A 26,066-nucleotide genomic window follows, 5' to 3' on the forward strand; every position below is an offset into this window, starting at 1 on the left:
GAACAACATTTAGTTTTAATTTATTAATGATGGTAAAATTATGAAATGACACTTAAAATCCCAGGAAAACTAGTAAATCCCAGTACTTTCACAATCCATTTATACTGATGATGCGTTCAAGGAAACTGGTAAATCCCAGTACTTTTACAACTTATGATGTTGCGTTCAAGAAAACTAGTAAATCCCAGTACTTTCACAATCCATTTATACTGATGATGCGTTCAGGCAAACTAGTAAATCCCAGTACTTTAACAAACCACTTATACTGATGATGAGTTCAAGGAAACCAGTAAATTCCAGTACTATAAAAAATAAGTCATGCTGATGATGCATTCATGGAAAATAGTAAATTTCAGTACTTTTACTATGTATGATGTTGCATTCAGGAAAACAAGTAAATCCCAGTACTTTCACAAACCACTTATACCGATGATGCATTCAAGGAAAATAGTAAATTCCAGTACTTTCACAAATTACTTATACTGATGATACATTCAAGGAAACCAGTAAATTCCAGTACATTTACAAACCAATTATACTGATGATGCGTTCAAGGAAACTAGTAAATCCCAGCACTTTCACAAACCACTTATACTACTGTTGCATTCAGGAAAACTAGTAAATCCCAGTACTTTCACAAACCACTTATACTGATGATGCATTCTAGGAAACTGGTAAATTCCAGTACTTTTACAACTTATGATGTTGCATTCAGGAAAACTAGTGAACCCCAGTACTTTCACAAACCACTTATACTGATGATGCATTCAAGGAAACCAGTAAATTCCAGTGCTTTCACAAACCACTTATATAGATGATGTGTTCAAGGAAACCAGTAAATCCCAGTACTTTCACAAACCACTCATACTGATGATGCATTCAAGGAAACTTGTAAACTAAAATCCTTTTGCAACAACTGATGATGATGGTGCATTCAAGACAACTTATACTGATGATGAGTGCAAGGAAACCGGTAAATTCCAGTACTTTTACAACTTATCATGTTGCATTCAGGAAAATTAGTAAATCCCACTACTTTCACAAACCACTTATACTGATAATGAGCTCAAGGAAACGACTAAATTTCAGCACTTTTACAAACAACTTAAGATGATGATGCGTTCAAGGAAACTAGTAAATCCCATAACTTTCACAAACCACTTATACTGATGATGCGTTCAAGGAAAATAGTAAATTCCAGTACTTTTACAAACCACTCATACTGATGATACATTCAAGGAAACCAGTAAATTCCAGCACATTTACAAACCACTTACAATGATGATGCATTCAGGGAAACTAGTCAATTCTACTACTTTCACAACTTATGATGTTGCGTTCAGGAAAACCAGTAAATTCCAGCACATTTACAAACCACTTATACTGATGATGCGTTCAAGGAAAATAGTAAATTCCAGTACTTTTACAAACAACTCATGCTGATGATGCATTCAGGGAAACTAGTCAATTCTACTACTTTCACAACTTATGATGTTGCGTTCAGGAAAACCAGTAAATTCCAGCACATTTACAAACCACTTATACTGATGATGCGTTCAAGGAAAATAGTAAATTCCAGTACTTTTACAAACAACTCATGCTGATGATGCATTCAGGGAAACTAGTCAATTCTAGTACTTTCACAACTTATGATGTTGCGTTCAGGAAAACTAGTAAATTCCAGTTCTTTCACAAACCACTTATAATGATGATGCGTTAAAGGAAACCAGTTAACCCCAGTACTTTCACAAACCACTTATACTGATGATGCGTTCAAGGAAAATTGTAAATTCCAGTACTTTCACAAACCACTTATACTGATGATACATTCAAGGAAACTAGTAAATTCCATTACATTTACAAACCACTTATACTGATGATGCGTTCAAGGAAACTAGTAAATCCCATTACTTTCACAAACCACTTATACTGATGATGCGTTCAAGGAAAATAGTAAATTCCAGTACTTTTACAAACCACTCATACTGATGATACATTCAAGGAAACCAGTAAATTCCAGCACATTTACAAACCACTTATACTGATGATGCGTTCAATGAAAATAGTAAATTCCAGTACTTTTACAAACCACTCATACTGATGATACATTCAAGGAAACCAGTAAATTCCAGGACATTTACAAACAACTTATACTGATGATGCGTTCAAGGAAAATAGTAAATTCCAGTACTTTTACAAACCACTCATACTGATGATACATTCAAGGAAACCAGTAAATTCCAGGACATTTACAAACCACTTATACTGATGATGCGTTCAAGGAAAATAGTAAATTCCATTACTTTCACAAACCACTTATACTGATGATGCGTTCAAGGAAAATAGTAAATTCCAGTACTTTCACAAACCACTCATACTGATGATACATTCAAGGAAACCAGTAAATTCCAGCACATTTACAAACCAATTATAACTGATGATGCGTTCGAGGAAACTAGTAAATTCCAGTACTTTTTCAAATAAGTCATGCTGATGATGCATTCAATGAAACTAGTAAATTCCAGTACTTTCACAACTTATGATGTTGCGTTCAGGAAAACTAGAAAATCCCAATACTTTCACAAACCACTTATACTGATGATGAGTTCAAGGAAACTCGTCAACTAAAGTCCTTTTGCAACAACTGACGATGATGATGCATTCAAGACAACTTGTAAATTCCAGTAGTTTTACAACTGATGCTGATGATGCGTTCAAAGAAACTTGTAAATTAAAATACTTTTGCAACTGCTGATGATGCGTTCAAGGAAACTAGTAAATCCCAGTACTTTCACAAACCACTTATACTGATGATGCATTCAGGGAAATTAGTCAATTCTAGTACTTTCACAACTTATGATGTTGCATTCAGGAAACGTAGTAAATCCCATTACTTTCACAAACCACTTTTTTTTTTTTTTTTATTGACTGAGTTTCTGAGACCAGGCCACACGGTGGCGCAGTGTGTAACATTACTGTCTCATGTCAGATTACTGGACAGTTTGTCTCTTCTATGAATAATATTATTTGACGTCTCAGTCGATCTCTCTGCACATCATTACACACCGAGCTTCAATAAAAGTGTTTTTTATCGGTCGTAAAAAGCAGAGAGTTATAACATAAACTGATAAACGGCCTCCTACACCTGCACAGGTGAATTTATTGTATTTGATTAGATCTGTGCTCTGGTTGTCGCTGGGTGGAGTCGCACGAGGACGACACGAGGACACGAGGACACAAGGACACGATAAAGGTTTTCCAAAACAATCAGCTGAAACCTATAAAACATTCACCACTCCATGTTTTTCTCTCACACCAAACCCCATAGAGAAAATCAGCGATTTTAGCTCACGTTGGACACAGGAGCTGCTGGTCTGCTGCTGCCTCGTGTGGTCACTTTGTGTCACTGAAGTTAATCCGACGAGATAAAGCAGTGAACACGTTTTTAAGACACTGCAGACGAACCCAAACAAAGTTTTGATTAATAGAGAGCGCCTCAACGTCTGAGGCTGATTCTCAGCAGCAGGGGGCGCTCACAACAACAACAACAACAACAACAACAACAACAACATGACTCAATGGTACGAAGTGGCTCCAGTAAACATCCTCCTACCGAGTTTCTGTCTTTTATTTTTTGTGCAAAGTGGATTTCACCGACTCATGTTTTTTTTTCCCGTAAGAGTACAACTGTTCTCACACACACACGCACACACACACACACACACACACGCACACACACGCACACACACACACACACACGCAGAACGTGCAGTACTTTTAATCACTTTTCTCGCTCTAAGTGGTTTCCTGACCTTGGATGAGTCAACACTTTTTTTTAAAAAAGCAGCAGAATCAGGAATTCCGATAACATTCCTGACATATTGTGCTACACACACACTCTCTCTCACACACACACACACGCACACAGACACACACACACACACAGTTCATGCCTGTGGTCGAGAGCAGCCGCTGAAAACATAACAATCTCTGCTCAGACACAAAAGCTCAGAGCGAGACAGTGACCAAACAACAGAGACGTGACAAGTGAAACCCACTAAGCGCATACATGCAGGAGTAGTCGGACTATGACTCGCATTGTCCGGGTATGTTAGTCTGACTAAGACTGGCTCGATCTTAACCGGACGAACGTGTTTATAATGACGTTGAGAAAACCAAATTATTGTCTCAGTCTGACTAAAATTGGACTTTTTTGGACACGCAATTTGTCGCCTGCTGCGCATCCGTCAGATGGAGCATGGCTCTTGTGGTTGTCAGAAGAAAGACGCCGTTGTATGATTTACATTTTATTACGGTAGGTTAGTCCGAATAAGACTAGCTCGATTTTAGTCAGACAAACGTACTCCAGTCCGACTCCAGTCCGACTCCCGTCCAAGTCCAGTCTGACTACAGTCCGACAAAGCATATAAATGCAGTAGTAATCGGACCATGAATCACATAGTCCAGGTGTGTTAGTCCGACTAAGACTAGCTCAATTTTAGTCAGACAAAAGGACTCCAGTCCAAGTCCAGTCTGACTCCAGTCCGACTAAGCATTTAATGCAGTAGTAATCGGACTATGAATCACATTGTTCAGGTATGTTAGTCTGACTAAGACTAGCTCAATTTTAGTTGGACGAACGGACTCCAATGCAACTCCAGTCCAAGTCCAGTCCAACTATAGTCCGACTCCAGTCCAAGTCCAGTCCAAATACAGTCCGACTCCAGTCCAAATCCAGTCCGACCAAGTATATAAATGCAGTAGTAATCGGACCATGAATCACATTGTCCAGGTATGTTAGTCTGACTAAGACTAGCTCAATTTTATTTGGACAAACAGACTCCAGTCCGACAACAGACCGACTACAGTCCGACTAAGCATATAAATGCAGTAGTAATGGGACTATGAATCACATTGTTCAGGTATGTTAGTCTGACTAAGACTAGCTGAATTTTATTTGGACAAACAGACTCCAGTCCAACTAAAGTCCGACTCCAGTCCAAGTCCAGTCCAACTACAGTCCGACTCCAGTCCAAGTCCAGTCCAACTAAGCATATAAATGCAGTAGTAATCGGACTAGAATCACATTGTCCAGGTATGTTAGTCTGACTAAGACTAGCTCAATTTTATTTGGACAAACAGACTCCAGTCCAACTACAGTCCAAGTCCAGTCCAACTACAGTCCGACTCCAGTCAAAGTCCAGTCCGACTAAGCATATAAATACAGTAGTAATCGGACCATGAATCACATTGTCCAGGTATGTTAGTCTGACTAAGACTAGCTCAATTTTATTTGGACGAACGGACTCCAATCCGACAACCGACAGACCGACAACAGACCGACTACAGTCCGACTAAGCATATAAATACAGTAGTAATGGGACTATGAATCACATTGTTCAGGTATGTTAGTCTGACTAAGACTAGCTTGATTTTTATTGGACGAACGGACTCCAATCCAACTCCAGTCCGACTCCAGTCCAAGTCCAGTCCGACTAAGCATATACATGCAGTAGTAGTCAGACTATGAATCGCATTGTCCAGGTGTGTTAGTCTGACTAAGACTGGCTCGATCTTAAATCGGACGAACGTATTTACAACGGCATCACGAAAACCAAGTTATTGTCATAGTCTGACTAAAGTCGAACTTTTAACTGGTATGTAAACACACAGCATGCAATTTGTCGCGGTAAATGCAGTAGTAATCGGACTACGAATCACATTGTCCAGGTATGTTAGTCCGACTAAGCCTGACTTGATTTTAGTCAGACGAACGGACTCCAGTCCGACTAAGCATATAAATGCAGTAGTAATCGGACCATGAATCACATTGTCCAGGTATGTTAGTCTGACTAAGACTAGCTCAATTTTATTTGGACGAACGGACTCCAGTCCGACAACCGACAGACCGACAACAGTCCGACTAGGCATATAAATACAGTAGTAATGGGACTATGAATCACATTGTTCAGGTATGTTAGTCTAACTAAGACTAGCTTGATTTTAGTTGGACGAACGGACTCCAATCAAACTCCAGTCCGACCCCAGTCCAAGTCCAGTCTGACTCCAGTCCGACTAAGCATATACATGCAGTAGTAGTCAGACTATGAATCGCATTGTCCAGGGGTGTTAGTCTGATTAAGACTAGCTTGATTTTAGTTGGACGAACGGACTCCAGTACGACTAAGCATGTAATTGCAGGAGTTATTATTCGTCTGACTCGTTTTGTAACCGGACAAATATGTTTTCCATGACGTTAAGAAAACCGAATTGTCGCCTTAGTCCGACTAAAATCGGACTTTTAACACGAACGTAAACACTCTGACACATTCCGACGTCTTTGCTGCTCTTTTCTTCGTCTGAATGATCTCAGTTAACGAAGACTTGGTTTTGGACAAAAATGAGTCACCGTCGAGTAAATGATTAAAGAGTTTGTGTGTGTGTGTGTGTGTGTAGTTTATTTAATTGTTTATTACAGTACACACTGTACCTTTGAACCTAAATAATATTCCATCATTGTGTTTACAAATTGTCGCATAATAATGTTTAAAGATGATTTATGACACTCTTGTCACGTTTTAATTGAGGTTTACTTTAAAGTGAGTTACGCTGCTCTAATCTCAGCCCTTTAAATCAATAACAATAACTAATGAATTACTTTCTGAGAAAGCTGTTGGTATCACTGAGGATCGCGATAAGCGTCACAGTTGTTGCCGTATCAGCCTCTCAGATAACCTGTGCTCCTTTAAACTTTAAAGCTTTTCTTCAGGCCGTGCAGTAAAAGCTGATGAAGTTTGGTCCAGTTTGTGAAACCACGGCAGATTCTTTCGCGTTTGCTCTGCATTCACAGCTCAGCGATAACTCTGTGGACGCTTCCGTTGCACAACGTCAACGATAGTGAACGCGACGCGACAAACGTCGCCGACGGCTTTTTCCTGGGTCAAGGGAAAGACTGCAGGTGAAAGTGAATTTGATATATTTCAAAATAAACTCCCAATTCACACCTGAAAGATGTTAAAGTTACAGTTTCTGACCGATGGTCGTATACATGAGGTCTCCGTGAATTTTTGGAGATACAGTTCAAAGAAATCTGTGTTTAAAGCATCAGCTGCTTTAAAGCAAGTATTGGCAGTTCACTACAATGAGCAGTAGGTGGCGCACGGAGGAATAAGAAGCTGCATCTTTCTTGTACGATTTCCTTAATCCGCCACTTCTTGCCCACTGTTTTTTGCTAAATTTCCTGGTAGAGTAAAATGTGGAAGATACGATCATTGTCCAGGTATGTTAGTCCGACTAAGACAAGCTTGATTTCAGTCAGACGAATGGACTCCAGTGCAACTCCAGTCCGACTAAGAATATAAATGCAGTAGTAATCGGACTATAATCACATTGTCCAAGTATGTTAGTCCGACTAAGACTAGCTCGATTTTAGTCGAACGAACGGACTCCAGTGCACCTCCAGTCTGACTCCAGTCCGACTAAGCATATAAATGCAGGAGTAATCGGACCATTAATCACATAGTCGAGGTATGTTAGTCCAACTAAGACTAGCTCGATTTTAGTCGAACGAACTGAGTCCAGTGACATTCCAGTCCGACTAAGCATATAAATGCAGGAGTAATCGAATTATGAATCACATTGTCCAGGTATGTTAGTCCGACTAAGACTAGCTCGATTTTAGTCGAACAAACTCTAGTGGCACTCCAGTCCGACTCCAGTCCGACTAAGCATATAAATGCAGGAGTAATCGGACCATTAATCACATAGTCGAGGTATGTTAGTCCGACTAAGACTAGCTCGATTTTAGTCGAACGAACTGACTCCAGTGACGCACCGGTCCGACTCCAGTCCGACTCCAGTCCCAATAAGCATATTAATGCAGGAGTAATCGAATTATGAATCACATAGTCCAGGTATGTTTGTCCGACTAAGGCTAGCTCGATTTTAGTCGAACGAACGGACTCCAGTGCACCTCCAGTCTGACTCCAGTCCGACTAAGCATATAAATGCAGGAGTAATCGGACCATTAATCACATAGTCGAGGTATGTTAGTCCGACTAAGACTAGCTCGATTTTAGTCAAACAAACTGACTCTAGTCCGACTCTAGTCCGACTCCAGTCCGACTCCAGTCCGAATAAGCATATTAATGCAGGAGTAATCGAATTATGAATCACATAGTCCAGGTATGTTTGTCCGACTAAGGCTAGCTCGATTTTAGTCGAACGAACGGACTCCAGTGCACCTCCAGTCTGACTCCAGTCCGACTAAGCATATAAATGCAGGAGTAATCGGACCATTAATCACATAGTCGAGGTATGTTAGTCCGACTAAGACTAGCTCGATTTTAGTCGAACGAACTGACTCCAGTGACGCACCGGTCCGACTCCAGTCCGACTCCAGTCCGAATAAGCATATTAATGCAGGAGTAATCGAATTATGAATCACATAGTCCAGGTATGTTTGTCCGACTAAGGCTAGCTCGATTTTAGTCGAACGAACGGACTCCAGTGCACCTCCAGTCTGACTCCAGTCCGACTAAGCATATAAATGCAGGAGTAATCGGACCATTAATCACATAGTCGAGGTATGTTAGTCCGACTAAGACTAGCTCGATTTAAGTCAAACAAACTGACTCTAGTCCGACTCCAGTCCGACTCCAGTCCGACTCCAGTCCGACTAAGCATATAAATGCAGGAGTAATCGGACCACTAATCACATAGTCCAGGTATGTTAGTCCGACTAAGACTAGCTCGATTTTAGTCAAACAAACTGACTCCAGTCCGACTCCAGTCCGACTAAGACTAGCTCGATTTTCGTTGAACAAACTGACTCCAGTGACACTCCAGTCCGACTCCAGTCCGACTCCAGTCCGACTAAGCATATAAATGCAGGAGTAATCGGACCATTAATCACATAGTCGAGGTATGTTAGTCCGACTAAGACTAGCTCGATTTTAGTCAAACAAACTGACTCTAGTCCAACTCTAGTCCGACTCCAGTCCGACTCCAGTCCGACTAAGCATATAAATGCATGAGTAATCGGACCACTAATCACATAGTCCAGGTATGTTAGTCCGACTAAGGCTAGCTCGATTTTAGTCGAACGAACGGACTCCAGTGCACCTCCAGTCTGACTCCAGTCCGACTAAGCATATAAATGCAGGAGTAATCGGACCATTAATCACATAGTCGAGGTATGTTAGTCCGACTAAGACTAGCTCGATTTTAGTCAAACAAACTGACTCTAGTCCGACTCCAGTCCGACTCCAGTCCGACTCCAGTCCGACTAAGCATATAAATGCAGGAGTAATCGGACCACTAATCACATAGTCCAGGTATGTTAGTCCAACTAAGACTAGCTCGATTTTAGTCAAACAAACTGACTCCAGTCTGACTCCTGTCCGACTAAGACTAGCTCGATTTTCGTTGAACAAACTGACTCCAGTGACACTCCAGTCCGACTCCAGTCCGACTCCAGTCCGACTAAGCATATAAATGCAGGAGTAATCGGACCATTAATCACATAGTCCAGGTATGTTAGTCCGACTAAGACTAGCTCGATTTTAGTCAAACAAACGGACTCCAGTCCGACTCCAGTCTGATTCTAGTCCGACTCCAGTCCGACTCCAGTCCGACTAAGCATATAAATGCAGGAGTAATCGGACCACTAATCACATAGTCCAGGTATGTTAGTCCGACTAAGACTAGCTCGATTTTAGTCGAATGAACTGACTCAAGTGATACGATCGATACTAACTAACTTTTCCACCTTCCATAAGAATTAAAAAATGCCAAATTTGAAGCCTTTTTTGTTTCAGGTTTTTTTTTTGCACAATTGTCCAGGCTAAGACAATTAGCCTGACTAAGACTAGCTAGATCTTAATCGGACGACCGTGTTTACAATGACGCTAGCAAAGCGGAATTATCGTCTTAGTCTGACTAAAACCGGACTTTTAACCTGCATGTAAACACGCAGGACGCAATTTGAGCCGAGTCAGAAAAGACTCACCTCACCGTAGAATCTTTGCCAGATTATGTCTTAAAAACATGCTAACTGATTTATCGCAGACACATCGCTGCTTCACAATTAGGCGTAAAAACAATCGCAGCAATTTCTCATCAAGAATTCCACCAGCTGAAAAAACGCTGTGCTAGGGTACGTCCACGAGAGTCGGCAAATATACGGCAAATTACACCATTTACGCAAGCAACGCGGGCGACACAAACACGCGTTAGCCTCGCTAAAGTGTGTACTACTTTTGAAATCCTAAAACATCTACATCATCTTAAATCTGCGATATCTTAAGAGTAAATTGCCCTGCTGCACTTCACTGTGAGACAAAATTACGTTTTACGGTTACGTAAACAAAGTCGGGGTTGTACATTGTCCTGACGAACGACGCCTTATTATTGATTATATATATATATATATACATACATATACATATAATCAATGGAATAAAGCCATAAAAGATGTGGTTAAAGTTTCTCCTGGACCTCGTAAACAGCGTCCAGGCGCAGCAGCGTGGGTGGTGGTGGTGGCGATGGTGCAGATAGTCTGATTAGACTGACAAGGTCAGAGACGACATCTGTTTTACAATCTGCAAACGACTTCGTGTCTTAGACGTGTTCGACGAAGTTGTTTAAGATAAGTTAGTTTGAGATGTGTTGACCCAAAGAGCTGCCACCGACCGGAGGACGACAAACATCGCAAACCGTTAGCCGTAAGACCGTAAAACGCAAACTCAGCCGGTTTGGTTTTCCGTTAAATAAGGAAAATAAACAGAAGAATATTTAGCGTCTTTACCCCGACGTTCATCCAAAGTTTGTGCCAATTACAAAGCAGTAAAACTTTTGTTGGCATCTCAGTAAAGTCATAAAGTCGCTGTTCAAAGGCCAATAAGATAAAAAATAAAAGCTGGAACCCACTGACGCCTGGAAGGGTTTTTTATTTTCTTAATAAACCGAATCATTTAAAGTTCATACATGATCTGAGGAAAATGATCTATGACTAATATCGAGTGCAAGGTCTAAGGAGTCTGTGCTGTGACATGGTGGAAGAAAGATGACAAAAATGTGATTTGAATATATGGTCTAATATATTAGATATATTTAAAACGCTGCGTTAAACCTCGCGAAAAACAATCGCATAAAAACATAAACGGAATTTAAAATCAATCCAAATACGACTTCATAAAAATATAAAAATGCACAACAACCCCTAGTTATATTACAGCAGACAGTGATTCTCAACAATAAAGATAAACATAAAATAAAAAAAATGGTATTAAAATAAATGACACGCATCCCAGAAACAGCAGCACTTTCACAACATTTCGCGTATTCGTCAACAGTTGGAGATAATGTGTCATTATTTACCACCAGGAAGCAGAGAGAGAGGTCGAAGGACGCAAGCTAGCATTAGTTAGCTCACCAAAAGACCTCATGCTCAAGGCTAACGCTTGTTTTCAACTAAACCTTTGAGCTAAACACAGTAAAATCACCCAGCGTCTTCACATTATAACTATGCATTTTCACATATTTTCAAACGTGTTTGAACAAATCACAAGTCGATCTGAAACATATAGTTCAGCTATGCTAACCACACTAGCTAAGAGCTACAAACATTTACCATAAACAATGTGTGTTTCTAAAGAACTCTGGCTGCAAAATCAACTCTATCAGCACTGTTTTATCATCTATCTGCTTAAGGAGATCTAACGTTTATTTTATTCATAACTTTATTAAATATTAGCAACTTAAATGTTTGTTCTGACCTGGATTTCCTGATCCAAACAGGACAGTTTGGTGTGGCACAGCAGTGAAGGAGGTGATGTGTGGGGTTTCCTAGGCAATTTTCCAGGGGATGTGGCCGCGTGGGGTTTCTGGGGCACTTTTGTAGGGGCTTTGGCTGTGTAGGGGGTTTCCACTGCACTTTTACAGGGGCCACACACACACACAAACAGAAAAAAGCTATGTTTTCTCATATTAATGGAGTTAAAAAATTTAGAAAACCTCAAATAAATTAAAAGACGTTAACAATTTTTAATATTTTAGTCATAAGACTGAACACAGACTTTTTTATTTTACATTTTAACTGTTAAAATTATTTGGGATATTTAATAGAGTCGCTTTTATTTTGCACCGAAAAACTGTCAAAAAGTTAGCGTTTGTGGCTGAGAAGACGGCGCCAACATGGCTTAAGGTGGCGCTACAAGTTAGAAACAAGGGTTTCTAAGTTTATTGTTAGTCTCCAACTAATGCTAATGCTAGCTACTGCTAAAAGCGCAGGAACTAGCTGGTGTAGCGTCACAGTTAGCTCACACTCATCACAATTAGCTAACTAGGGGATTTGGCTGTGTAGGGGGTTTCCACTGCACTTTTGCAGGGGCCACACACACACACAAACAGAAAAAGCTATGTTTTCTTATATTAATGGAGTTAAAAAATGTAGGAAAGATAGAACACAGGACCACACACTTTTTTATTTTTACCTTTTAACTATTCAATTATTTGTGATATTTCATAGAGGCGCTACAAGTTAGAAACAAGGGTTTCTAAGTTTATTGTTAGTCTCCAACTAATGCTAATGCTAGCTACTGCTAAAAGCGCAGGAACTAGCCGGTGTAGCATCACAGTTAGCTCACTCTCACTGATTATTAGTCCTTGTTTCACCTCTTGTGAACTGTAAATACAAAACACTTCTCATCTATGATCACTTTTGACGTGACTTAAACACCGTTAGCCGTAGCTTAAACTAAAAATGGAGGTCGGAATAAAAGTGACACAAGCTGCAGTTTAAAAACGAGGAATTATTTTATTCACAAACATTCATCATCTTAAATAGAGTAAGGAAAACAAACAAACAAACAAACATTCAGTCCACCAACTCACGTTAAATAATGAACTGTACCAAAAAATGGTGGACTGGACCAAAATATTAAAAAAACAGGTGGACTGGACCACAAATAATGGACTGAACCAAAATGGTGAACAGGACCAAAATAATTGCCAGGACCAAAAAACATGGACCAAAATAATGGACTGAACCAAAATGGTGAACATGACCAAAAAAAAAGTGGACTCGACCAAAATAATGGACTGGACCAAAATAATGGACAGGACGAAAAAAGGTGGAATGGACTGGGCTAAAAAAATAGTGGACTGGACCAAATAAAATAAAATAACTGGAGCAAAATGGTGGACTGGACCAAAATAATGGACTGAACCAAAAAATGGTGGGCAAGATCAAATAAAAGGTGGACTGGACCAAAAAAAGGTGGACTGGACTAAAAAAAAGGTGGACTGGACCAATAAATGTGACACAAGCTGCAATTTAAAAATAAGGAATTATTTTATTCACAAACATCTTAAATAGAGAAGGAAAACAAACAAACAAACAAACATTTTTAAAGTTGGCCCAAAGGCCCCGTGCATATCGTACCGTACGTCATAAAAAATATAAAAATAAGTCTTAACATTCACAAACACCCATAGATGAATTCGATGAGTAGCAACAATACATTTAAAATAAACACCATTAAATAAGTCCACTTCTAATGTTCTCCAGCGTGACGGTGATAGACAATCAGATTATCATCCAGATTAAGCAAATCATCCCCAAACCACAGCCTGAGAACACATTATTGCATTATTGTATTGTTTTTGTACATTACAGCGATTATTAAAGGTGTGTGCCTTTATATGCCGCCCTCACGTCGTCGTCCGTGGCCATGGCCGGGTTGTCGTACATCTCCAGGCTCTTCCGGCTGACCTTCCCGTCCTCCTCGTCCCGCCTGCAGCACTTGCAGCGCTTGCAGCAGCAGCAGCAGCGTTTGCCGCAGAAGCCGAGCGCCGACGTCACCGCGGCGTCCCACGGCTCCAGCGAGTGCAGCGGCCGCGGCAGGAACTCCCAGTCGCGGAGGAAGGCCGGCAGGAAGCGCGGGCACCGGGACTGCATCACGTTGACGACGACGGCAAAGACGATCAGCGCCACGAAGGGCACGCCGACGCCGACCAGGACCTGCCAGCCGGCCAGCGACAGGCCCAGGATCGTCAGAGGGAAAATCAGGAAGCACAGGACGAGGTAGAGGGCGGCGAACCAGCGGTATTTGGCCGTGTGGTTCCCCAAACCTCTGGCTAACCGGATGGGCACCCGTGTGAAGGGGATGGGATACCACAGTAAGATGCCCATGATGTTGAAGAAGAAGTGGCAAAGTGCAATCTAGAAAAAACAAGAAGAAGAAGAAGAAGAAGTCTATCACTGTTACAGAACAACATTATTATTATTATGGTATGTTTATGCAGTGTCTGGGATCTACTGAGTGGCCTTAACCACACCTGCGAGGATTGTCCCAAACTACTGACCCATTTGAACCAAAATGATGGACTGGACCAAAATAATGGACTGGACCAAAATAATGGACTGGATCAAAAAAGATGGACTGGACTACAAAAAATGGTGGACTGGACCAAAATAATGGATTGGACCATAATGGTGGACTCAACCAAAATAATCGACAGGACGAAAAAAAAGTGGACTGGATCAAAAAAGGTGGAATGGACTCAAAAAAATGTGGACTGGACCAAAATAATGGACAGGACGACAAAAAGGTGGACTGGATCAAAAAATGGTGGAATGGACTGAAAAAAAAATGGACTGGACCAAAATAATGGACTGAAACAAAGAAATGCTGGACAGGACCGAAAAAATGTGGACTGGACCAAATTAATAGACTGGACCAAAATGGTGGACAGGACCAAAAAAAAAGGTGGACTGGATCAAAATGGTGGACTGGACCAAAATAATGGACTGGACCAAAATATTGGACAGGACAAAAAAAAGGTGGACTGGATTACACTAATGGACTAACCAAAAAAAAGGTGGACAGGACCAAAATAATGGGCTGAACCAAAAAATGGTGGGCAAGATCAAGAAAAAAGTGGACTGGACCAAAATAATGGACTGGACCAAAAGAAGTTGGACAGGACCAAAATAATGGGCTGAACCAAAAAATGGTGGGCAAGATCAAGAAAAAAGTGGACTGGACCAAAATAATGGACTGGATCAAAATGGTGGACAGGACCAAATTAATGGACTGGACCAAAATAATGGACTTGATCAAAATTGTGGACAGGACCAAAAAAGGTGGACTGGACCCAAATAATGGACTAAATCAAATAATGGTGGGCAAGATCAAAGAAAAGGTGGACTAAAACAATGGACTGGACCACTGAGGTGGACAGTACCAAGTGTCACCCTGCTATTACCGGAAAAACTTGAGTTTAAATCTCACCTGCAGCGAGTTGGGCAGTGTTTCTCCAGGACTGGCCATAGCAGCGAGTATAGCCGTGGTTGTTGTGCCGATGTTTGAGCCCAGGGTCAGAGGGTACGCTCGCTCCAGGCTGATGACGCCGATACCTGGGCAGAGATCGGGGGGAACCTTTAAGTCCTGGAATCATCGCTCTTTAAATGATACAAATCCTGAGTTTACTGTTACTTACCAACGAGCGGAGTGATGGCCGAAGTGAAAACGGAGCTGCTCTGAACGATGAAGGTCATCCCGGCTCCCACCACGATGGCGATGTAGCCGGTGACCCAGGCGAAGGGGAAGGGGAAGTCTGTAGAAGAAAAAACACAGGAAGTGAGCGATAAACCCCGTTCAGGGCGTCTTTTAATATCTGTGCCTGAGCTTCGTCTTGGTCACGCAGCAGGACGGTCGACACCTGCAGGTGAAGCTGAAGCCACAGGGAAGCTGCTGTGCCTGCGCTGCTCATCGAGCATCACCATCACAGCTGATGTGCCGACTATCAAACAGGCCTAGCGTGGCGGCGGCGGCGGCGGCGTCTCTGCGCGAGCGTACCTGTGTTGAGCACTTTCTTGATGACCACGGCCACCTGGCCCTTCAGCATGGAGTTGAGCAGCTTGACGATGAGGATGAGGCAGGTGCAGAGGCAGAACAGGGACACGGCGAGCAGGATGAGGCCCACCGCCAGGTCGGGCAAATTAGCGTTGGCGAAGATGTGGTGGCCTGAAAGTGGCGTTCAGAAAGTACACGGTCAACGCTTTTTTATTATTCTTACAGTTTGCTCTGGCTAAGAAAAGCCAGAGCAAACAGAGCTGATAAAAACCAGGAGAGCATCACAGAAAAACACGAGTAGGACTGCACCAAAATAATGGACGGAACCAACAAAAAGGTGGACTGGAACAAAATAATGGACTGGATCAAAATGGTGGACTGGACCAAAATAATGGACAGGACGAAAAAAAAAAGGTGGACTGGACTAAAATAATGCACAGGATCAAAATGGTGATGGTGGACTGGACCAAAATAGTGCACAGGACGAAACAAAAGGTGGACTGTACCAATATAATGGACTGAACCAACAAAAAGGTGGACTGGAACAAAATAATGGACTGGATCAAAATGGTGGACTGGACCAAAATAATGGACAGGACGGAAAAAAAAAGGTGGACCGGACCAAAATAATGGACAGGACGAAAAAAAAGGTGGACTGGACCAAAAATAATGGACTGGATAAAAATGTTGGACTGGACCAAAATAGTGCACAGGACGAAACAAAAGGTGGACCGGACCAAAATAATGGACAGGACGAAAAAAAAGGTGGACTGGACCAAAAATAATGGACTGGATCAAAATGGTGGACTGGACCAAAATAGTGCACAGGACGAAAAAAAAGTGGACTGGACCAATATAATGGACTGAACCAACAAAAAGGTGGACTGGAACAAAATAATGGACTGGATCAAAATGGTGGACTGGACCAAAATAATGGACAGGACGAAAAAAAAGGTGGACTGGACCAAAGATAATGGACTGGATAAAAATGTTGGACTGGACCAAAATAGTGCACAGGACGAAAAAAAAGTGGACTGGACCAAAATAATGGACAGGACGAAAAAAAAGGTGGACTGGACCAAAAATAATGGACTGGATAAAAATGTTGGACTGGACCAAAATAGTGCTCAGGACGAAAAAAAAAGTGGACTGGACCAAAATAATGGACGACGAAAAAAAAAAGGTGGACTGGACCAAAATAATGGACAGGACGAAATAAAGGTGGACTGGGCCAAAATAATGGACAGGACAAAAAAAAGGTGGACTGGACCAAAAACAATGGACTGGACCGAAAATAATGGACTGGATCAAAATGGTGGACTGGAGCAAAATAGTGCACAGGACGAAAAAAAAATTTGGACTAGACCAAAAATAATGGACTGGACCAGAAAAAGGTGGACTGGACCGGACCAAAATGGTGGACAGGAACAAAATAATGGACTGAACCAACAAAAAAGGTGGACTGGACCAAAATAATGGACAGGACGTAAAATAAAGGTGGACTAGACCAAAAATAATGGGCTGGACCAGAAAAAGGTGGACTGGACCGGACCAAAATGGTGCACAGGAACAAAATAATGGACTGAACCAACTAAAAGTTGGACTAGACCAAAATAATGGACTGGAGCTGATAAAAACCAGGAGAGCATCACAGAAAAAAACGAGTAGGACTGCACCAAAATAATGGACAAGACGAAAAAAAAGGTGGACTGGAAGGTAAGAAACAAAATAATCATAAAATCTCACTCTACGTGTCTTTTTTTTTTTAAATCTCAGCACCAGAATATTTTGAGGAAATAAACCATTTTAAGTGGCTCTCGGATGCTTCAGCGAGCTTCGTGAATGAATGGACCCATTGAGCAGGTGCTCGAGCCGGGGGGGGGGTGGGGGGTGGGGGTATCAGACGAGGGCATTCTGCTGAGTCACCGTGAGGACTCTTGAAGGGTAGAAGCTCTGGACGAATGAAGGAGGTCGTTGTTTTCGTGGAGGCGCTCTCGCGTTTCACCGAGCAGGTATTTTTTCTTGTTGTAAATGATTCCTTAAAAACGTTCCAGTCCTTCGGACACACTTACATTTCTGCTGGTAATCGATCCAGGTCGTGTTCATCTCGGTCCACGTCTGGTTTCCTTCCTCCCAGCAGACGGCACCGGCGGTGCAGTTCACCACCGTTTCATTGAAGTAAGTCTGGGAGACGAAGGCAAAAACGTAAGAAGAAGAAGCTCAAAATACGGAGAATTCTAAAACAAGGTTTATTTCGTTTCCCGCCAATTACGAAACACGAAGCTAACTTAGCTTAGCATGAGATGAGAAAACACAATTATCGTGAGCAAAAAACGATTTCAATTTAGCTTGAAAATCCTTCAGGTGTTGGGGAAGGACGACGACGAGTGTAGCCGATGTTGCTAATAGACTAAGCTTCGTACGACAAATTTAACGTCAAGATTATCCTAAACCAAAAGATTGCGAAAAAGATGCATATTATTGTGAAAATTGTGAGAATTAGCTTAAAATGCTAATCTAAACTGTCTCTGAAACTGGAGTCAAAGTCGTTTTCGCGACTTTGCGTAAAAGCTTGAGGGGATTAGATCATTTCTTCAAGTTTACGAAGAACGTTTGGTACGTTAGGGAAAGAAGTTCTTTGTTTTTACGGAAAAGTGTGAGAAAGGACAACATTTCTCACCGTGTTTGTTTTCTTCTTGCACCAGATCTTGATCAGACTCATGTTCCTCGCTGCAAGGTTTCCTGTGGCGATCTGGGTGATCACAGATTTGTCCAGCTGAGAGACGAGAAGATGAGAATATAACCATTTATACATATATATACACATAACACATACATATAAACACAAATATAAATATATACACATATATACATATATAAATATAAACACATACACATACATATAAACACATATATACATATATAAATATATATACATATATACATATATGCACATATATACATATAAAAAATATATACATATATGCACATATATACATATATACACATATATGCACATATAAACATATATACATTTATGCACATATACACATAAACATATATACATATATGCACATATAAACATATATACACATGTATACATATATACATATATACACATATGCACATATGCACATATATACATATATAAATATATACACATATACACATATAAATACAGTATATATATCTACATATATGCACATATAAACATATATACATATATACACATATATACAGTACATACACATATATACATATACACACATATATACATATATAAATATATACACATTTATATGCACATATACACATAAACATATATATATACATATAAACACATATATGCACTTATAAACATATATACATATATAAATATATACACATTTATATGCACATATACACATAAACATATATATATACAAATAAACACATATATGCACATATAAACATATATACATATATACACATGTATACATATATAAATATATACACATATATGCACATATACAAATATATACACATATATACATACATACACCTATACCTATAAATACAGTATATATATACATATATGCACATATATACATATATAAATATATACACATATATGCACATATACACATATATACATGTATACACATATATACACATATATACACATATGTATATACAAATATATACACATATACAAATATATACACATATACACACATATACACACATATACACATATATACATATACAATACATACATATACACACATATGGTCTCTGTGGTCAGCAGCCGTACCTGGATGATGGACTTAGTGAGCGGGTCAGTGATGACCTTGAGGAGGTCGGGCGCGTCTTCGCCGCCCTGGAGGTTGAAGGACTGGATGATGAGAAGCGTGAGTTTGTACAAAACGCCCGTGGCCACTTCCAGAGGGAGGAGAACGATGACCGAGAGCCAGTTGAAGAAGTCGTGAACCGTCGCTCCGGCAAAAGCCCTGGACGTCAAGTTTTAACCATTCATATTTGTTTTTGTTTTTTTTTCTTCATTGGATGTAAACAAAAAAAAAAACGTGGCACGATTTACCTGCGGAACTCGTTGCGATCGCCCGCCTGCATCATGGCGACTATGGTGTTGGTGACGGACGTCCCGATGTTAGCGCCCATGATGATCGGCACGGCAGACTCCACTTCCAGCACTGAACATAAAGACATGAGAGGGATAAACCTCAACAAGTGACAGAAAACGGGTTGAATTCTGCTCTAAAACGTCCATGAATTCCCTGAATATCTCGTTTGATAACACAATTATAGTATCACAGTAAATAGTTTGAACACCTGATTAACAAATCATACAGATAACAAAGATAACTTTGAAAAATTGAACTGTTCACTCGTGCAAGTTATTAAACAAATATTGTGTCACTATTGTAAACCGCTCACTCTCCCTGCACCAAACCCCATAGAGAAAATCAGTGATTTTTACAAGATTTTAACATCACAGCACACAGGAGTTGTCAATCCACTGCTGCCTCCATCGCTAACTTCGAGTGACTTATTTTGTCAATTCGGCTTTTAAAATCCATCGTTCAGATTGACCGCAGTGACACAAAGTGACCACACGAGGCAGCAGTAGACCAGCAGCTCCTGTGTCCACCGTGAGATAAAATCGCTGATTTTCTCTATGGGGTTTGGTGAGAGTAACTTTGAGTGAAGAGAAACTGATTTTAGCAGCTTAACAACACACTCACCAAATAAAATCTAAGTCAGTTCAAGTCTACGACATCTTAAGAACACATTCACGTCTTTATTTCACTGTGAGACGGACTTTTGCTTGGGTAAACTGAGGTTTGTAAACCACTCACTCTCCCACACCAAACCCCATAGAGAAAATCAGTGATTTTAACATCACGGGGACACAGGAGTTCACAGGAGTTGTTGATCCACTGCTGCCTCCATCGCTAAGGTCAAACGTCTTGTTTTGTAAAATTCGGCTTTTAAAAATCCTTCGTTCAGATTGACCGCAGTGACACAAAGTGACCACACGAGGCAGCAGTAGACCAGCAGCTCCCGTGTCCACCGTGAGCTAAAATCGTTGATTTTCTCCATGGGCTTTGGTGTGGGGAGAGTGAACTGAACTGATTAACTTATCAACAGTGGAGACAGAGGTCAAATACCCACTTTACCTTATCTTAGTTCCACGTATTATTACTATTATTATTATGATGATGTCAGTGTGAACTACAAACCCCGTTTCCACTGTCATTTGTTGAACCATTTGAACGTTTATTTAACAAATAAAACGAGCAAAAGTACGATTTTCAGTGAATCGCGGAGGAAATCGGTGAGTAAAGGCCATTTTTCCTTTCACCACAACCTGTCTTGGCAGATTCTGCATAATGTTTGAATTGGGTTTAGTCAGAGATTTAGAATTGTAAAAAAAAAAGTATAGAAGTTAAATAGTTTTCTTGGCGGTACTGAACCTCATCAGCAACTGCTTCTACTAGTTAGCGCTAGCTAGCATTCTGATGCTAATGTTAGCTGCCGTTCAAGTCTGTGTCCCCGTTACTTAGACAAAGTCATTGTTCAGTAAACAGCCGTCATTTACTGTTAATGTTATCATTATATCATTATCGGCGCCAGCAGCGCCACTTACTACTGTGCGTCTTTCTTTATTTTTTTAGTATTTATCCGTATTTAGGCAACAGCCCTCGGGCTCCGAGTGTCGGGGGGGCCCCCCTATCGGCTCGGGGGCCCCAACCAGTTGCCTGTTCATAAACTTCACTTCTACTCGTTAGCGTGATGAAAGTGAGAAAGTGCGTTAACGCGTTAATTTTGACAGCCCTAATACTTATATATATATAATGATATAACATTAACAGTCACTGTCTTACTAACGGGGACACAGACAGCAGCTAACATTAGCGTCAGAACGCTAGCTGACGCTAACGCTAACTAGTAGAAGCAGTGCTTCAAAGGTGCTGATGAGGAATTTCCTGCTGTGGGTTTAGTAAGAAAACTATTTAACTTCTATACTTTATATTTTGTTTATAATGTGAGTTATTTACAGTGCAATGTATAGTTTTTTTTAAAAGTTATTTACAGCATTTTATTTTTTCTATTAATTTATATTGTCTTATAATGTGGGTTTTTTTTTTTACAATGTAATGTACATTTTATTACTAAGTTTGTATAGGTTTTTACAAGTTATTTACAGTATTTTATTGTTCTTTACATTTATATTTTCACACACTTTATTTATATCTCCGTTCCTTAAACAATATAAAGAGAAAATTTTATTTTTTTTTGGGCATATTTACGAACGGTAATTAATCGTGATTAATCCACAGCTACCCTGTGATTAATCCGATTAAAAATTTTAATCTTTTGACAGCCCTAATATTTATATATATACATATATATATACATATATATATATATATATATATATATATACACATATATTTATATATATATATATATATATATGTATAAATACTTACATCCAGAGGACACCATGCTGACCACAATAGAGGAGGAGGTGCTGGAGCTCTGCACCAGCACGGTGACCAACACACCGATCACCAGTCCGGCCACGGGGTTGGACAACACCACGTTGTCCTGGAAGATGTCACCTGCAGCTTTACCTACACACACACACACACACACACACACACAGGTTAAACACACAGCGTCACACACATCACATAAGCATTAGCGGCTCAGTTCACTTCATCTTCACCTCCGACGAGTTGGAAGGCTGAGCTGAGGATGTCCAGGGAGCAGATGAACAGGTAGAGGAGCCCGAGCAGCAGAATCAGCTTCACCAAGGCCGAGAGCACTCGCATGATCTTCCCCTTCGCGTCCAGCTCTGAAGACGACAACATTTTAACTTTAATATTTTTTATGAGTGTATTTTACCCTCGTTTTGTCCACGTCTGTAAGCCACAGGGGTTCTCAAAGTTCTGATACCTGAGGGCCAATTTAGGAACCCTACATTGGACTGGAATTCATTAAAACATTAAAAATACAAAATTACTAATAAAATTATTTATATTTTGTCTGTTTATAAAGGATAATAAAGCATGCAAAGTGTATTATGTATGTAGATCATTTATGTAAAACTGAAATGACAAAGATCTTTAGGGTAAAAGAAAACAGCTTTTCAATGACACTGTAACATGTTTAAACTCGGGCTGAACCATTACGGCAAAAAATATTAGTCATGTTAATTTTTAATTTTTAATGTTAAAGTTATTGAAATCATGATTAATAGACACGATATTCATTTATTTTCAAAACTTAATTTTATTGAGCCAGAAATTACGGAGCCCCCGAAGTGACATGAGGAAAAATAAGAAAAAAAAAAAGAAAAAATCCATATTTTTTTGGAAACTCAAGATATCGACTTTCCAAGAAAAATATGAAAAAAAATAAAAATAAAAATAATAATAAAACATTTTTTTATTAATTATTTTTAAAAAATTACACACGTCACATGCTTGATGCAGCTGTACGCAACACGGGTGCATTCGAGGTGTTTTTTGAGCATAGTAATTTACAAACACGCCGCACCATGCGGTTTATTAAAGGTTTTTCTTTGATTATCATGTTTTTATGATCGTAAAAACACGATTTACTGGGTAAATAGCTAGTAATTGGGGGCTGTAGCTACCTGCTTATTACCAGCTTATAACACAATAATACACTAAAATTCACCATATAGAAACCAGGTAAATACCCAGTATTTTTGTTTACACTTATTGGTCTGTATCCAGTAATGTCCAATATAAACATTTAACAAGCTTAGTAGCTCTTGGATTAAAGCTATCAACTGTGATTTATTGCGGGGCCGCCAGAAATGTTTCTGCGGGCCGCCATTGGCCCCCGGGCCGCACTTTGAGAACCAATGTGTTAGTATATGGTATTTAAGTACATGACGTGATTTTTGAGATGCCGAGCAAAGAAATTGAGAGGAAAAAAAACAACTTATTTTAATAAAAAAAGTGTGACATTTTACAAAAAATGTTAACATTCGACTGGAGGAATCTTAAAGAACCAGTACGTAAGATACAGCAGGGTATAAAATACAAGTGTATAATCCCTTTAAAATCAAATATACGTTGGTTTTTGTCGCTTTTAAAATATGACTTTTTATTTGTATTTTAAAGGCGCCATATGTAAGAATGTGGCCAAAAACGGTTACTACACTCAAATTCAAAACACCAATGTCTTTTAGGTTTCGTTTTCTGACTTAACTGGCAACCCGTGGTTGCTCGGCAGCTGAGACTCTACTGACTGCAGTGACTGGTAGACGGCGGTAGGTGGCGCCACATGACGCCAAAACATGATTTCAAAACATAAACATGATTTGCAGTCTGCAACAATATTTGTTTTTTAATGCAAATATTTTGTCTGTACTGTTGTTGTTGGTGAGTTCAGTTTGTTATATGAACATTATTCCTAAATCTCTGTGACATATTAGGAGGATTTCTTTTTTTTATTACGTAACGCACCTTTAAATTAACCATCTAATCTGACACAGTGCGTTCCATTTGAAGTCGAAACTCGGAATTTCCGAGTTCAACTTGGAAAGTCAGAGCAACGTCACCTACTTTTATTCACCGCTAGCACTAACAACAGCTAGCTCGCGATACGTTTGTGGTTTTTCCGACCCAATTTTCTGACTTCCGACTGTAAACGGAACGCGGTAAAGCGTAAATGAGCTCATTGGGTAAGGACGCAGGCTCCCCCTGGTGGCAAATCCAAACATAACTGTCAGCATTCTCCAGTGACTCTCCTCCACGTAAAGAATAGATAAACGATTTTCTCTCCACGTCGAGCAGTTGCCTCACCTGACCACTTGACCCCGGTGTCTTTGAGCTCGGGAATATTCCACGGATCGGCGTCCGGATCCTCGTACACCAGGTCCGTGGTGGAGTACGCCGGCGGCATCTCCTTGTGGTCTTTATCTCTGCCTTCTAGAACGTAGAAAAAAATAAAATAAATAAAAAACGGTGGGAAAGTTCGGAAAGATGCGGCAAAGAAAACAAAACAGACAGAAGCGACATTGCGCGAGTAAAGCAAGACGATCGGTCGCTAACAGCCGCTGTGCTGGTGTAGTAGATGCTAATGATTTTAAGTTCACAAACAGAGGCGGGAATAATAGCAAAAATCAACAAATGTTGGTGATAGCGTTAGCATTAGCATTAGCCTCCACGTAAAAAAAAAAAACAACGTAAGAGAGAAAAAGCAAGACGATCGGTCGCTAACAGCCGCTGTGCTGGTGTAATAGATGCTAATGATTTTAAGTTCACAAACAGAGGCGGGAATAATAACAGAAATCAACAAATTGGTTGGTGATAGCGTTAGCGTTAGCATTAGCCTCCACGTAAAAAAAACCCAACAACGTAAGAGAGAAAAAGCAAGACGATCGGTCGCTAACAGCCGCTGTGCTGGTTTAATAGATGCTAATGATTTTAAGTTCACAAACAGAGGTGGGAATAATGACAAAAATCAACAAATTGGTTGGTGATAGCGTTAGCATTAGCATTAGCCTCCACGTAAAAAAAAAAAAAACAACGTAAGAGAGAAAAAGCAAGACGATCGGTCGCTAACAGCCGCTGTGCTGGTGTAATAGATGCTATTGATTTCAGTTCACAAACAGAGGCGGGAATAATGACAAAAATCAACAAATTGGTTGGTGATAGCGTTAGCATTAGCATTAGCCTCCACGTAACAGCCGCTGTGCTGGTGTAATAGATGCTAATGATTTTAAGTTCACAAACAGAGGCGGGAATAATAACAAAAACCAAACAAATTGGTTGGTGATAGCGTTAGCATTAGCATTAGCCTACACGTAAAAAAAAAAAAAACAACGTAAGAGAGAAAATATTTACCCATATTATGGGAGGAGCCAGTGCCCACTTGTGGTCTTGGAGCCATGGTTCACTGCAAAAGAGAAAGTTTGTTAGAATAAATATGGAAATTCAGGAAATTTAACTTTTTCTCGCCCATTGAGACGTAAATAAAAAATAAAAATGCTAACAGGAACATTTAATAAAATTCTACTAAAAAAATTACACAATAAATGACACAATTTCCAGAAATATTATACAATGAGGAGCAAAACTGTGACACATAATATTATTATTAACAAATTCTTTCCAAGTGATGAATAACAATCTTATTTAATGCCTGTAATTTAAAAAAATA

General features: G+C 40.0%; 1 protein-coding gene across 1 annotated transcript; it reads right to left on the bottom strand.

Annotated features, from left to right (window-relative positions):
• Positions 1-13,684: 13,684 nt before the first annotated feature.
• slc34a2b (solute carrier family 34 member 2b) lies at positions 13,685-25,796 on the bottom strand (the record flags this gene model as incomplete). The annotated part of the gene is made up of 12 exons (XM_083888332.1): positions 13,685-14,224; positions 15,297-15,421; positions 15,505-15,621; positions 15,864-16,031; positions 17,933-18,044; positions 18,541-18,636; positions 19,654-19,849; positions 19,939-20,050; positions 22,355-22,498; positions 22,594-22,722; positions 24,707-24,832; positions 25,751-25,796. 12 exons carry the CDS (start codon positions 25,794-25,796, stop codon positions 13,685-13,687), a joined length of 1,911 nt encoding a protein of 636 aa, XP_083744458.1.
• Positions 25,797-26,066: the final 270 nt, after the last annotated feature.

The sequence above is a fragment of the Microchirus variegatus genome (assembly GCF_963457635.1).
Source record: "Microchirus variegatus genome assembly, chromosome: 4".
Lineage (NCBI taxonomy): Eukaryota > Metazoa > Chordata > Actinopteri > Pleuronectiformes > Soleidae > Microchirus > Microchirus variegatus.